This window comes from Neoarius graeffei, chromosome 11, assembly GCF_027579695.1.
Source record: "Neoarius graeffei isolate fNeoGra1 chromosome 11, fNeoGra1.pri, whole genome shotgun sequence".
NCBI classification, from domain to species: domain Eukaryota; kingdom Metazoa; phylum Chordata; class Actinopteri; order Siluriformes; family Ariidae; genus Neoarius; species Neoarius graeffei.
The window spans coordinates 3,746,490-3,762,390 of record NC_083579.1 but is presented as its reverse complement, the minus strand read 5'-3'; the positions used below and the strand labels follow the sequence as shown (position 1 = coordinate 3,762,390).

The 15,901-nt window shown below is 42.1% G+C and overlaps 1 protein-coding gene across 1 annotated transcript in view; it reads left to right on the top strand.

The window, feature by feature from the left end:
* Positions 1-15,901, top strand: part of grid1a (glutamate receptor, ionotropic, delta 1a) — a 473,301-nt gene that overhangs the window by 433,092 nt on the left and 24,308 nt on the right. The window contains exons 14-15 of the mRNA XM_060934832.1: positions 13,054-13,220; positions 14,424-14,646. Coding sequence (XP_060790815.1) covers positions 13,054-13,220; positions 14,424-14,646 — 390 coding nt within the window. The remainder of the gene's footprint in view (positions 1-13,053; positions 13,221-14,423; positions 14,647-15,901) is intronic.

The window sequence follows — 15,901 nt, the reverse complement described above, 5'->3', positions numbered from 1 at the left end:
AACTTTATTCTTCTTTAACCATTCTTTGGTAGAATGGTTAAATGCCATCATGGGAAATGCCATACCATCATGGGAATGCCATTAAGGGAAATGCCATGTGTGGCGCAAACCCAACACCCTGAGAACACCATCCCTACAGTGAAGCATGGTGGTGGCAACATCATGCTGTGGGGATATTTTTCATCTGCAGGGCCAGAAAAGCTGGTCAGGACTGAAGGAAAGCTGGATGGCACTAAATACAGGGCAATTCTGGAGGAAAACCTGTTTGAGTCAGCCAGAGGTTTGAGACTGGGATGAAGGTTCACGTTCCAGCAGGACAATGACCCTAAACATACTGCTAAAGCTACACTGGAGTGGTTTAAATGGAAACATTTAAATGTCTTGGAATGGCCGAGTCAAAGCCCAGACCACAATCCAATTGAGAATCTGTGGCAAAACTTGAAGATTGCTGTACACCAACGCAACCCATCTAACTTGAAGGTGTTGGAGCAGTTTTGCCCTGAGGAATGGGCAAAAATCCATGTTGTGTAAATCAAATGGTGCTAACCCCCAAAAATCCATTTTAATTCCAACTTGTAATGCGACAAAACAGAACAAACATCGAGGGGGTGAATACTTTTGCAAGACACTGTCGCAAATAGACTTTTTCTATTCTGCATTTTTTTATACTGTATGATCAGAAATGAAAGAAGGAAGCAATGTGTAGCAATGACCTTTGCTTGACCTTTGTGAAGTTTTGCAGCCTTAATGAAATTCCACACTGTAGAGAATATAATGATTTTGTGTGTGTGTGTGTGTGTGTGTGTGTGTGTGTGTGTGTTATGGAGATTAATGATGAGGTCAGGTAGGGAGCACTTTGTGGGCGGAGTCGGGAACATGTCAGGTGTAATATAAGTTGTGGTGGCAAGAGCGCTAAGTAGATGAGCAAGAATGAGTCCATCCCTGCTGTGGGGGGACAGGTTTGTGCTGATGTGCTGCTGTGTGGAGGATGTGATGCTTGTAAAGTCGGGACCTGAGAGTCCTGTTAACATGGCTGTGTTCATTTAGGCCAGAAGGCAGGTTTTCTCCTGATGAGTCTGTGAGGAACCGTAAAACAGAGCATTAGCGTGCCGTATCTGGGGTTTTGACTGTTTTGTTTCAGTTCTTTTTTTGTCCTAAACAAGCTGTCAGCCAGGTGAAGAACTTGATATTCTCCTTCTAGATGTTTTGTCTGTTACCTCTTTTCCACCAAATCAGTTCCAGGGCTGTTTCGGGGCCAGTGCTGGTGCTCGTTCACAACTCGTTCCACTTGCGAGCCAGCTGAGAACCAGTTTGCTTTTCCATAGCTCGCGGTGCTAAGGGAAGCCACGTCATTACGTCACTGTCTACGTCAGTTACGTCGCTGTATACTGTACGTCAGTTACATCGCTGTATACGTCAGTTACGTCGCTGTATACGTCAGTTACGTCGCTACGTTTGCATAAACCTTGGCGCGAATATCGAAGCAAAAACAACACGGAAGAAGCAGCAGCAGCAACAACAATAATAATAATAATGGATGACTTCGCGTTTGTACAGCTGCTGCTTCTCGTCGATTAAAAATGGCGACCTTTCGTGGTCTTGCTATTGTGGTTGGTCTTAACAACTCCGCCCCCCCCCCCCCACTGACGTAAGCGGTTCTTTCCTCTGGCCCAGCAGAGAGTTGGTGCTAGCCTGGAACCGGTTTTTCTGGCCCCAGAGCCAGTTCTTTGTCAGTGGAAACAGAAAACCCGGTTCCAAACTAAGCACTGGCCCCGAACCAGCCCTGGAACTGCTTTGGTGGAAAAGGGGCAAGTGTGGACCAGTCCGTGGTGATGGTGTTCTCCCAAAATCAGGGTCCATTTATTTTAGAAAGTTATTTCTTTTTATGTAATACACTGCAACCCTGCTATAACAAACTCCTTGCATGATGTCTAAATAGTTTGTTATCCTGAAAAGTTCGTAATACTAAAATGGAGTCACTTGTCACACCAAAGACTCATATTATATGTGAAATTTTAGGCGCATTAAAATTCCTGATCACAAATTTGCAGTTCACACTGACTGAATTAAAGGCGATGATTTCTTCGTCTGTTATGGAAATGATGGAGGTTACTGGTGTATCATTGTCAGTGTCCACTCACTGACTCGTTCGGTTTTTTAAATCTTCACCATTCAGGGGTAGGTTTCCAGATAACATCGCTCTTTTGGGCTAAAGAGCAAGCTGAGAGTCTCTCTTAAGCAACGAACATTGTCTCTGTACGTGGTTTTCCCGAACTCACTCATCAGAAGGCGTCTAAAGAGCAACAGGACAAAGAGCGTCTTTGTAATGTGTGTCCTCGATATATAGGCATTAGTAGTTGTTAAATCCAGTTGATGAGGTCACATGGCGTTTGTTTTTAACCAAAATCTAATGAAATATAAAGTGATTAAAATATGTTAATATATTATATCGTCTGGAAGCATTACATACAGTGCCTTGAAAAAGTATTCATACCCCTTGAACTTTTTCAAATTTTTCCACCTTACAACCACGAACTTAAAAGTTTTTTATTGAGATTTTATGTGATAGACCAACACAGAGTAGCACATAATTGTGAAGTGAAACGAAAATGATAAATGGTCTTCAAAATTTTAAACAAATAAAAATCTGAAAAATGTGATGTGCATTAGTATTCAGCCCCCCTGCGTCAATACTTTGTAGAGCCACCTTTTGCTGCAATTACAGCTGCAAGTCTTTTGTGGTATGTCTCTACCAACTTTGCACATCTAGACACTGAAATTTTTGCCCATTCTTCTTTGCAAAATAGCTCAAGCTCAGCCAGATTGGATGGAGAGCGTCTGTGAACAGCAATTTTCAAGTCTTGCCACAGATGCTCAATGGGATTTAGGTCTGGACTTTGACTGGGCCATTCTAACACATGAATATTCTTTGATCTAAACCATTCCATTGTAGCTCTGGCTGTATGTTTAGGGTCATTGTCTTGCTGGAAGGTGAATCTCCTTCCGTCTCAAGTCTTTTGCAGCCTCCAACAGGTTTTCTTCCAGGATTGCCCTGTATTTAGCTCCATCCATCTTCCCATCAACTCTGACCAGCTTCCCTGTCCCTGCTGAAGAAAAGCATCCCCATAGCATGATGCTGCACACACCATGTTTCACAGTGGGGATGGTGTGTGCAGGGTGATGAGCAGTGTTAGTTTTCCGCCACACATAGTGCTTTGCATTTAGGCCAAAAAGTTCAGCTTTGGTCTCATCTGACCAAAGCACCTTCTTCCACATGTTTGCTGTGTCCCCTACATGGCTTCTTATGCCTGTCTTTCAACAATGGCTTTCTTCTTGCCACTCTTCCAAAAAGGCCAGATTTGTGGAGTGTACGACTTATAGTTGTCCTGTGCACAGATTCTCCCACCTGAGCTGTGGATTTCTGCAGCTCCTCCAGAGTGATCATGGGCCTCTTGGCTGCTTCTCTGACCAGTGCTCTCCTTGCTCGCTCTGTCAGTTTAGGTGGACGGCCATGTCTTGGTAGGTTTGCAGTTGTGCCATACTTTTTCCATTTTTGAATGATGGATTGAACAGTGCTTCTTGAGATGTTCAGAGCTTGAGATATTTTTTATAACCTAACCCTGCTTTAAACTTCTACAGAACTTTATCCCTGACCTGTCTGGTGAGTTCTTTGGTGTTCATGATGCTGTTTGTTCTTCAGTGTTCTCTAACAAACCACTGAGGCCTTCACAGAACAAGTGTATTTATGCTGAGAGTAAATTACACACAGTAGGACTCTATTAACTAATTAGACGACTTCTGAAGGTAATTGATTGCACTGGATTGTATTTAGAGGTATCAGAGTACAGGGGGCTGAATACTAATGCACACCACATTTTCAGATTTTTATTTGTTTAAAATTTTGAAGACCATTTATCATTTTCATTTCACTTCACAATTATGTGCTACTCTGTGTTGGTCTATCTCATAAAATCTCAATAAAAAAACTTTTAAGTTTGTGGTTGTAAGGCGGAAAAATGCGAAAAAGCTCAAGGGGTATGAATAGTTTTTCAAGGCACTGTATATAATGTAGCAATTAATTAATGAAACTATTGTACGTTTTGGGGCATTTTTTTATTATTCCAAGCATGTCTTTAATTAAATGAACAAATGTTCACATGAAAGAATGAGCAAATAATAAGCTCAATAATGAAGTAAATGTGTTCCCCATGCTCGCTCATTTCACTGTTACCCAAACATACAGTCAGAATTATTTCAACTTCTGTTGGTGGAAACAAACGCCTTGTTGATAAGAGAGGGTCAGAGGAAAATGGACAGATTCGTGGTTCGAGCTTTTTTTTTTCCAGAAAGGATATAGTAACTCATATAATCACTCTTTACAACCGTGGTGAGCAGAAAAGCATCTCAGCATGCAACAGGAGAAAGAAGAACAAAAAAATCAAAATCAAGTTTATTTGTATAGCGCTTTTAACAATAAACATTGTCGCAAAGCAGCTTTACAGAATTTGAACGACTTAAAACATGAGCTAATTTTATCCCTAATCTATCCCCAATGAGCAAGCCTGTGGCGACGGTGGCAAGGAAAAACTCCCTCAGACGGCATGAGGAAGAAACCTCGAGAGGAACCAGACTCAAAAGGGAACCCATCCTCATTTGGGCAACAACAGACAGCATGACTATAACATTAACAGTTTTAACAGGTATAACCCTCAACTGTCCTCATGGGGCCGTCCTTCACAGGAGCGGTGCGATAAAACTCCGACCAGACACAGGGAACCAGGATGGATCAAGCAGGTCCGAGGGGCAGAAGAGGCCAGCATCTCAATCCCAGGATCAACATGTAACTCAGAGGGACAGATTTGGGGGGGGGGGGGGGGGGGGGGGGGGAGAGAGAAAGAAAACACGTTGTTAGGTATGCCCTAAAAATGACAAGTATTAAATCTGTGTGGTAGACTCGCAGAGACGAGAGTCTTTACATCAGGCATAACACACAACAATGGCATGTTAATATGGTAAAATATATCATGACCTGCTCTGGCTGGATGCTTGATTGGGTGATGGGAGCACACTCCTCAGCAATGATGAGATGCAGATGGGACCCTTAGGGCTGGCCAAGACAATTCAGTTACATTTCACCGGGTCTGGGACATGTGACAGAATGTCTGATGGCCGATTCCCTGCAGGCTACGATAGCCAGTCGAGGTCTCCACCGTCTCCACCAAAAGATTTCCTGTTGACTCCATGTAACTCAGAGGGACAGATTTGGGGTGGGGGGGAGGAAAAGAAAACACAGGTGGTTAGGTATGCCCAATGTCACCTGAATAAGTAGGAACAGTATACATATTGCACCGAGTACAAGCAGGGACTCCGGCAACTAACTATGACAGCATAACTAAAAAGGGGAGAGCCAGAAGGTAACACAGGCATGAGGGAGCCCCGGGACATAAAGCAGCAGCCACTACACCGTCAACAAACTCGAGTGAGCAAGCGAGTGGGGACTGACAGCATCCATACATCCCAGTTTACCAAAACACTCTGTCTGAGGATCCTCCAGATCTACACCTTTACCTCATAAACACCATTAACACAAGGCTTGACTAAACAGATCTGTTTTCAGCTGAGACTTAAACGCTGAGACTGTGTCTGATTTCCGAATATTACTTGGAAGGCTGAACACATTGGGTTCCACTCCTGAAGCCAAAAACAGGGATCTTAGAATCAACAAGTTCCTATTAAAGTGGCCGGTGAGTGTATAAGTGTGTATTTAATGGGCCTCTTGGAACCCAAGGATTCTCAGTGGCCCTCTACAAGACAAAGGAATGTCCGTGTGTGTGTGTGTAAAGTACCTCGAGCAACATCTCGTTTCAAACCTCATCACACACTGCCCCGTTGCTGATTATTTTCCTCCCACAGCATGGCCCTGAAAGTAAAACAGTGTCACAGAAGAAAACATCATCCAGTCTGTTGTTTGCTCTCTATTGTTCTCTTTTTATTCTGCGTTACAGACAGCAATATTTCAGCAGCTCCTGAGGTCTGCTCTCACAATGTCTGTATCAGATGGGTTTGGTTTTTTTTTTCATATATATATATATTTTCTGCTCTGTGCAATAATGATTACTGTGAATTACTATTACATGATCACCATGGAGATGTGCAGCAGCTCAAGAACACAATGCTTTAGAGGATTTTTTTCCTCCTTAATGAATAATATAGATGTATCTGATACATTGCAGCTTTAAGGTTTGTGTCTTTTTTTAAATGTTTTGCTAATCAGAAAAATATGAAGGTGAAAGAAAAGAGTGGTATGATCATGCCATGGATGTGTAAATACAGTTTTAGATGAATAGTTGGTCTGAAAGACAGATATCTATATTTAACAGTTATTCCATGAAATCGAGTCGTACATGAGCTGATAGGTGACGAGGCACGTAGCACAGAGATTGAGTGGAATAACTGTTTTATTCTCTCCACATTCACTGGATTTTGAGAAACAGAGCATTTTTAATTTTTGCAAACTCGATAAATAAAAACTTTATACAAAACGTCCGACAAAATCATTTCCGCTTTGAATGTAAACAAACCGGCGAAATGACAGGAGCGATTTGTGAAAAATGTGATAATAATAATAATTCTTGAAATTTAAAAAAAAGAGAACGTCTTACCATGAAATACTTTTATTCCATATTTTGTTGCTTTTTTGTGTATTTTTGGAGGTTTTGTTTTCAAGTAGAGTTTTTATTTCGTCCTCAGTTGGTTCAGTCACACCATAGACATATAAACATAGACGCCACCTTCTGCGTAGAATCATATGTCATCCTCGCCGCCATATTGGATGTGGCAAAGTGGAGATTCTTCAACCGTCTCTGGTATAGCGTCTAGACAGTAGCCGAGAATAAAGATGCCTCATTCATGTGCTGCGTTTAACTGTACCAACAGGTTTACCGTCCAAACGAGATCACATGGGATTACCTTTCACAGGCGAGACTGGAAAAATACTTTTCAATACTGTTCCTTCAGTCTTCAGTTTCCCAGCTCATCTCCACCGGGGGGGTGTAGAGTTATAAGCAGTGAGAATTAGAGAATACAGTGCCACACTATGATGAGCGTTTTTGAACGCATGATGAATGTTTTTAACCTTTCTGAATGTGAAGGAATCAGTGATGTATTTTGTTTTGGTATGACGTTAGAACCTGGCCGAACTCAGTTTGGCGCTCATTCAGCTCACTTTATTCAGCGAGAGCAGGTCTGTGTGGTGACTCAATAAATAAAACAGTACATTTTTATTTTCATTCACTATTTCCAGTTTTTCCACTATTTCCATCATTTATCATATTCAGTCTTGTAGGTTGGTTATTGTGGCCTCAGGTTTTGGTAGCTTGCTACGGTATGCTGACTGATTAGCTTACCTGAGCTATCTATCGCGGATCTGTCGCGAGTTTGCAGTGTACAGGGTATTTTGCACACTATTTATAACCATCACATTAAAAGTTATATGTGTTGTTTTGATGCCTGTTTGTTTCCCAAATATATACGTGTGTGTCTTAATGGGTGAATAAAAGGCATCGAGTTAAATATTATTGTAGAAAGGGGCTTTATGAAGTTCAGTCCATTTACTTGCATTGGTTTACGGGGAAGATTTGCCACATCCAATATGGCGGACACTCTGACGTATCCCAGCAACGGGCCACCAGCTCAATGCGGCGTCTATGTTTATATGTCTATGAGTCACACGCTCCGCCATTTTCTTCTTCTTCTTTAGGGTTTTTTTGGCAGTTGGCAAACCAACTTAAAGGTGCATTACTGCCACCGACTGGGCTGGAATGTGGAACAGGAAATACAGTATGGGGGGGGGATACTATATCCTTTTAGCTATTTCTGTTTCTTTTAAATACTTGATAGCAAAGTGATATATCTAACTTGATGCGCTCTGCCATTTTGTTTTTCTCTACTCACAGTATATGAGCTGATAGACTAGTAGTAGAGTAGCCAATCAGAGCGCTCGATTGCTCATATCCAGTGAATATGGACGGAATATTTGGAGATATACTGTATACTGACACAAACTGCACTGGTCCTATATGAGTGACACTTAATAAAGGCCTGAGTGGTATGTATATTAAAAATCGTTAGCTAATTCCTGTTGTATAAGACGAATAAAATTCTTCAAGATGTGCTGGAACAGTAAATCTGCTCATCACACCACGCCATTATTATTATTATTATTATTATTATTATGGTTTTTTTTTAACTATAATGGCACTAACTCAAATGTTTTATTCTTCACATGATGAACATCTGGTCTTAAAGAATGACCTGATGTACAGTTTATCTGTTTGTAGTTACATTTAAAGGAAAAGGCAACTTTTGTACAAAACCAGGTGTGTAATAGGAGAAAAACATATACGTAATCAATTCCGTTAATTCATCTCATCTCATCTCATCTCATTATCTCTAGCTGCTCTATCCTGTTCTACAGGGTCGCAGGCGAGCTGGATCCTATCCCAGCTGACTACGGGCGAAAGGCGGGGTACACCCTGGACAAGTCGCCAGGTCATCACAGGGCTGACACATAGACACAGACAACCATTCACACTCACATTCACACCTACGCTCAATTTAGAGTCACCAGTTAACCTAACCTGCATGTCTTTGGACTGTGGGGGAAACCGGAGCACCCGGAGGAAACCCACGCGGACACGGGGAGAACATGCAAACTCCGCACAGAAAGGCCCTCGCCGGCCACAGGGCTCGAACCCAGGACCTTCTTGCTGTGAGGCGACAGCGCTAACCACTACACCACCGTGCCGCCCATTCCGTTAATTATTTCCATTATATATCGAACATGAAAAAATATTTTTAACTTTGAAATCATGAATTGACACAGAGGAGTCGAAGTTGGAGGAGTCAGCCATTTTGAGATTGTGGGCAACTATAAACCAATCAGAATCTTTCGTTAATGCGCCTCCCTCTGATCTGTGACGTCACTGGGCCCATGAAAACAGTGTTTACAAGCAGATCACTGTGATTAGGAGTCCCGGCGGGTGGCTTGTATTCGATTTGTTTATATCCCGACCTTGTCAGCTGTCAGATTTATGTTCATGGACCCGGTAAGCTGGTAAATAATTTTTTTTTTTTCTTTACCAAATTCTAACAGAAAACGAGAGCGCCCGAAAGGGAAAACCGAGCCGAGCTGCTTCACGCATGCGCAGTAGGCTTGGTAGGACAAATCCAAATAGGAGTCATTCAGGATTCAGCCATGTTTTTGCTCCGTGTTTTTACTCAACCAAAGTTATACAGTATTATGAGCTTTAAGTTGCATAAATAAAACCATTTGGTGAAACTTTGAAGAAGCGATTGTACTGGTTTTTTACCTTATTACCATGAAGCACTGAAGAGTTCTTTTCAGTGGTGGGCCGCATGACGTCACGCAGTAGATCAATATGGCGGAACGCATCTTCGCTGAGCTCAGCGCAAGCCCATATTATTAAAAGTTAAAAGATACTGTTATGCGGTCTGTTCTTTCTCTATAAATTCCATGATCGATTACTTTATATATTTATCTATCTATTTGTGGTGATTTTGTACAAAAGTTGCCTTTTCCTTTAATGTCCATGAAACAAGCTAGTTCCTGTTCTCACTTCCAACCCTGACTCAAAAACAGTTGAGACACTGTTTAAAACATAAATAAGAAAACAGAATGCCATTATTTGCAAATCATTTTCCATCCGTATTCAACTGAATACCATACAAAGACAATATATTTAATGTTCAAACTCATAAACTTGAATATCTCATCTCATCTCATCATCTCTAGCCGCTTTATCCTGTTCTACAGGGTCGCAGGCGAGCTGGATCCTATCCCAGCTGACTACGGGCGAAAGGCGGGGTACACCCTGGACAAGTCGCCAGGTCATCACAGGGCTGACACATAGACACAGACAACCATTCACACTCACATTCACACCTACGCTCAATTTAGAGTCACCAGTTAACCTAACCTGCATGTCTTTGGACTGTGGGGGAAACCGGAGCACCCGGAGGAAACCCACGTGGACAACATGCAAACTCCGCACAGAAAGGCCCTCGCCGGCCCCGGGGCTCGAACCCGGACCTTCTTGCTGTGAGGCGACAGTGCTAACCACTACACCACCGTGCCGCCCTGCCTGTAACATGTTCCAAAAAAGTTGGAATGGGGCAACAAAAGACTGGGAAAATTGTAGAATGCTTCAATAAATAAATAAATAAATAAATAGAATTATTTTTTAAAAAAAAACTATTTGGAACATTCTACAGTTGAACAGGTTCACAGGTAATTGGAAAGGCTCAGTCATTCACAAGTAAGGATAGGGTGTGGTTCAGCACTTTGTGAAAAACTGCATGGGCAAATAGTTCAACAGTTTAAGAACAACATTTCTCAATGTACAACTGCAAGGAATTTCAGGATTTCACCATCGACAATCCATAATATCATCAAAATATTCAGAGAATCCAGAGAAATCTCTGCATGTAAGGGGCATGGACGAAAACCAACACTGAACTCCCATGAGCTTCAACCCCTCAGGCAGCACTGCCTTAAAAACTGGCATGATTATATGAAGGATATTAGTACATTGGCTCGGGAACACTTCAGAAAATCGCTGTTGGTAAACACAGTTCATTGCTGCATCTACAAATACAAAGTGAAAGCCATATAATCACCAGCATCTGTCATGGTATGGGGGTGTGTTATTGCCCATGGCATGATGAACTTACACATCTGTGAAGGCTCCATTGCTGCTGAAAAGTACATACAGGATTTGGAGCAACATATCCTGCCATACAGGCAACGACTTTTTCAGGAACGTCCCTGTTTATTCCAACAAGACAACACCGAGTCACATTCTGCACGTGTTACAAGAGCGTGACTTTATAGTAAAAGAGTACAGGTGCTAAACTGGCCTGCCTGCCTCCCGTTGAAAATGTGTGGTGCTTTATGAAGCACAAAATGCAGCAACTGAAGTCATATATCAAGCAATTTCACTTTCAAATGATTTGCAAATCATTGCATTCTGTTCTTATTTACATTTTAAACAGAATCTCGACTTTTTTACAATCAGGGTTGGACATTATAGCAGCTAAAACAGTCATTCTCTCACCAGACTCTCTCTTTTTTCTGTTTCTTGTAATCATCAACCAAAAACACAGCTTGTCGTGTTACAGCTTGGCATTAATGATAAGATGTCAGAAAATCTAAAGTACAGGTTTACCTCTGACTGTTACAAAGCGCTGCCACCATGTACGTCCCTGTGCATGAGCTATTACTATAGAAACAATAACATATTGATACATATGAGTGCATTAAGTATTAATATAAACCTGAGATGAATGAATCAACACCTTCTGACCAAACAGAATCCAAAATTCAACAGCCAAATCTCTGATTTTTTAAAATTGTGGCAGATCACAGAATCCAGGGACACATGTCGGCCCGGGGGCATTTTGAGTTATTGACAGATTCAGAAAGTACAGTTTCTAAGCTTTCCAATGATGCCTTCCATGTGGAGATCTGACAATATTTGAAGAATGTGTGGCCTTTTGAAAGTGTATACTTCTTAAAACAGAAAAGGGAGAAAATCGCCCTCAAAGTTTTCCATCTCAGCTACTCTGGGTGTAGGGCGGGCACATAATGGTGCTCATTTGCATGACATTAAGGAAAGCCCTACCCCCTACGAGCTAGCACGATGCTACTTTCATGTAAACAAAGATCACCACGTCAATTTTCCTTCCATGCAAAGTATGCCCAAAACAATTATGAAGGACAAAAATAAGTCCTAAAGTATACTTTAACGTTTTGTGGTTGAAAAATTACTCACACCGTAAGAAAGAAAGATAGCACGATGATGACACAACTAACACAACACTAGTTTCATGTAAAGCCTCAGTCACAACCGGCTGTACGGTACGCGCTCCTACGGCCGGTCTACACGCAAAAAATGCAAGAAACCACAATACTCTCCGTTACATGCAAAAATAACCACACAGCCTTAGATTAATAAACTTACCCCATCAGAAAGAGAAACGTCACCTTGCACACACCAGTGCCTCCGATGGAATGTAATCCTAGAACGGTCCGTGTATCATCCGATCATTCAAGTATTCCATTCAATCTGGAAAACGAGGTTGCGGTTTTTTTTGCTAGAAATGGTCATCTCCGATGTAAATACCGAGTGTCTGTTTGCTTCGCGGTGTTTCAGCTCCTCTGCGCTCTGTTTAGCTTCCTCATTCCATAGTGAAATCACACGCCTGTATGCAGGTTAAGTAGCCATGCGCTCAGCTCGTATCATACAGCTGATTCGCAGAAAAAACAAAAACAAATGACTTTAAATCATCATGTGAATGGCCCATATGATAATTTACCCACACCCCCCAGCAGGCTGCAGTCCTGACAAAAACGAGACAATTTGCAACAAAAAATGTATGCTTTTCCAACAAAACAATCTATTATCTAAAATACTGATTGCATTCTTCAAGATCTCAACTTGCACATGATGGAAAAAAACAAAAATCACAAATTTCGAAAAAAAATGCTTCTTTTGTGATTATCTCGGATTCGTTTCGGCCGACATGTGTCCCTGGATTCGGTGAGGGGTCACAATTAGTAAATGACATCTGGGAGTTAATTATTTCTATTAGCACTGAATAGAGTTTGGTTTTGAAGTGACGTCGGGTTGCTTTTTCAGATTTGGCAACCCTGCTTCTGAGAAAACGAGATCGCAATGTTGTCAGCAGAGACGCAGTCGAGACACAGGATAATACCAGGTGTGAAGGACTGTGTGTCTCATCTGTGGACTTGTGCTCGGACTGTGACACAGATTTTAATGCCAAGTCTGAGCATGCCCTGAGAGAGAGAGAGAGAGAGAGAGAGAGAGGTTGTTTTCCTGGAGAAGAATGTGCTGATAAAAGTACTGCAGAGGAAATGAAATTCTTTCATACATTTTTAAGAACCTCGTTTCTGAACTGTGTGTGTGTGTGTGTGTGTGTGTGTGTGTGTGTGTGTGTGTGTGTGTGTGTTAGGTAAAGCAGGAGGCGTACGTGTTCCTGTGGGACATGGCTGTGTTGGAGTATGCTGCTCTGACTGATGACGAGTGTTCACTCACGGCTACGTCAGACCCACAACACACTAAAGGCTACGGCATCGCCCTTCAGCATGGCAGTCCTCACCGAGACATCCTCTCACACACGTCTGTCTCACTCGATTCTCTGTCTGTCTGTCTGTCTGTCTGTCTGTCTGTCTGTCTGTCTGTCTGTCTGTCACACTTCAACACAGCAGCTCTCACTGAGACATCCTCTGACACATATCCAGCTCACCTATCGGTCTGATTGTCTGTGCATCTGTCTCACTCTCTGTCTACCTGTCTGTCGGTGTCTGTCTCCCTCTCTGCTTGCATCTCTCTCTCTCTCTGTTTGCCTGTCTGTGTGTCTGTCTTTCTCTGTCTGTCTCCCTCTCTCTTTAATTGTTCATCACCTTCTCTGTCTGTCTGTCTAGCTGTCTCTTTCTCTCTCTCGCTCTCTCTCTCTCTCTCTCTCTCTCTCTGCCATTGTGTCTGTCTCCCTCTCTGTTTGCCCATCTTTCTGTGCTTGTCTCCAACAAGTTTAAATTATATAGCACCTTTCAGCAACCCAAGGACTCTCTCTCTCTTTCTCTCTCTCTCTCTGCCTGTCTCTCTCCGACTGTTTCCCTGTCTGTCTCTCTCTCACTCTCTCTGCTTGTCTATCTGTCTGTGCCAGCCTCGCTCTCTGTTTGTCTGTCTGTCTGTCTGTCTCTCTCATTCTCTCTCTCTGTCTGTCTGACTGTCTGTCTGTCTCTCTGCCTGTCTCTCTCTCTCTCTGCCTGCCTCTCTCTCTCTGTCTGTCTGTCTCTCTCTCGCTCTCTCTCTGCCTCATTGTCTGTTTGTCTCGCTGCCTGTCTGTCTCTCTCTCTCTGCCTGCTTCTCTGTCTGACTGTCTGTTTGTCTCTCTGCCTGTCTCACTCTGTCTGTCTGTCTCTCTCTCTCTCTGTCTGACTGCCTCTCTCTCTCTCTGTCTGCCTGTCTCTCTCTCTTTCTCTGTCTGACTGTTTGTCTGTCTTTCAGTCCACCTGTCTGTCTGTTTCCACTCTCAGATGTCTGTTTACTTGTTCTGTCCCACTGCTGCTCATACACATCTCTCTCTCTCTCTCTCTCTCTCTCTCTCTCTCTTTCTCCTTCTGTTGCCCTTGATGTATTGAACAGCAAGTGTTTACAGTAATGAATGATTATTGTTCTGTCTGACCTCATAAACACATTCACTCAACAGTCTAACAGTAAATAACACTTTAGTTCATTATTGCATTTTAAAATGTGTGTGTGTGTGTGTGTGTGTGTGTGTGTGTGTGTGTGTGTGTGTGTGTGTGTGTGTTTGTGTAGGATCCTTGAGCTGCAGCAGCGAGGTGATGTGGATGTGTTAAAGCAAAAGTGGTGGCCACACAAAGGTCGCTGTGTTAATGAGCACCGCTCAGAGAGTCGAGCTTTAACACTCCATGCGCTTTCTGGAGTTTTCTGTTTACTCGCTCTCGGTCTGTTCGTATCAGGCCTGGTGGGGGCGCTGGAGAGCTGGTACACACACACACCACGCAGAACACATACACAGGTAAACACACACACACACACACACACACGCATACAATAACAGTTGAGAAAGAAACAACACTTGGCTGTTTTACAGCTCCTTTATTCTGAGAGTCCTGAGAGTCTTCTTGTCTACAAAGAGAATTATTCCAACTGCGTTTGTCTTTTCATCATCCCACACTGTTACTCACTGAAAAACTCTCAGGGAGATTTTCCGTGCCACCATCGCCTTCTGGCTTGCTCATTAGGGATACGTTTATAAATTCATCCATGTAAATTTTATATCCAGAATATGTACAGCTGCTTTGTGATTATGTCCATTGTTAAAAGTGCCATAAAAATAAAACTGAATTGAATTGAATTGAATATTACATTACCTAAGTCTAGCACTGTTATGAAACACAAGAAACCGCAGATGTTCAATGGACAATATATAGTGTAGAAATATCACCAGCAGCTAACAGAAAGCACACTCTCAGGAATAAAGGCCACGAACTGTATTTTGACATTTATATTCACATTTATGGCATTTGGCAGACACCTTTATCCAGAGCGACTTACCAAAGTGCTTTGAAGTCTAACAATAAATCCATCCTGATACTGGTTCACTAGGTCAGGGACTAAGAACACGATCAGTCTAAAAATACTCTGTTAGGGAGGTAAGAGACAGCACAAATTTCAAAATGAAAGTGCTAGTTTAGACATCGTGAATGCAGCCAGTGAGTGAGTGAGCTGTTCAGATATCTCGGGGAAGTTCATTCCACCACCGAGAACAGAGTCTCAATGCATGCCTTCCTTATACCCTGAGAGATGGTAGGAGGGCCATTCTCAGAAAATGTGACAAATTCAGATTTAAACATGAAGTTTGTTTTCTCTCTCTCTCCCACCATTAATCCTGACCTTCTATTATGCATTTATTTTAAGAAAGAATTTAACAGAGCAATAACACTAAAATGTCATTACCATCATGTGTCTAAATGAGGATTTAGTAAAATTTGAATGAAAATAATTCCTTTGTTTTTAATTTAATTTTCACTTTTTTCTGAAATATTACCGCTATATCTTCCCTTTTTATTGTGGAAAACATCATTATCTTTGCTTCAGCGGTTTTTGGTGTATACCCTAAAATATATGCACAAGAATGTGTACTTTCTTGATGTCTTTACCGTTACCCAAATGGTAAAATCATGCTGTAACTCAGGGCTTTGACAGTAGAGGGCAGTGCAGCTACATGAGGAAGGACCAGGATGTTGAGCAGCTCATCTCATCTCATCTCA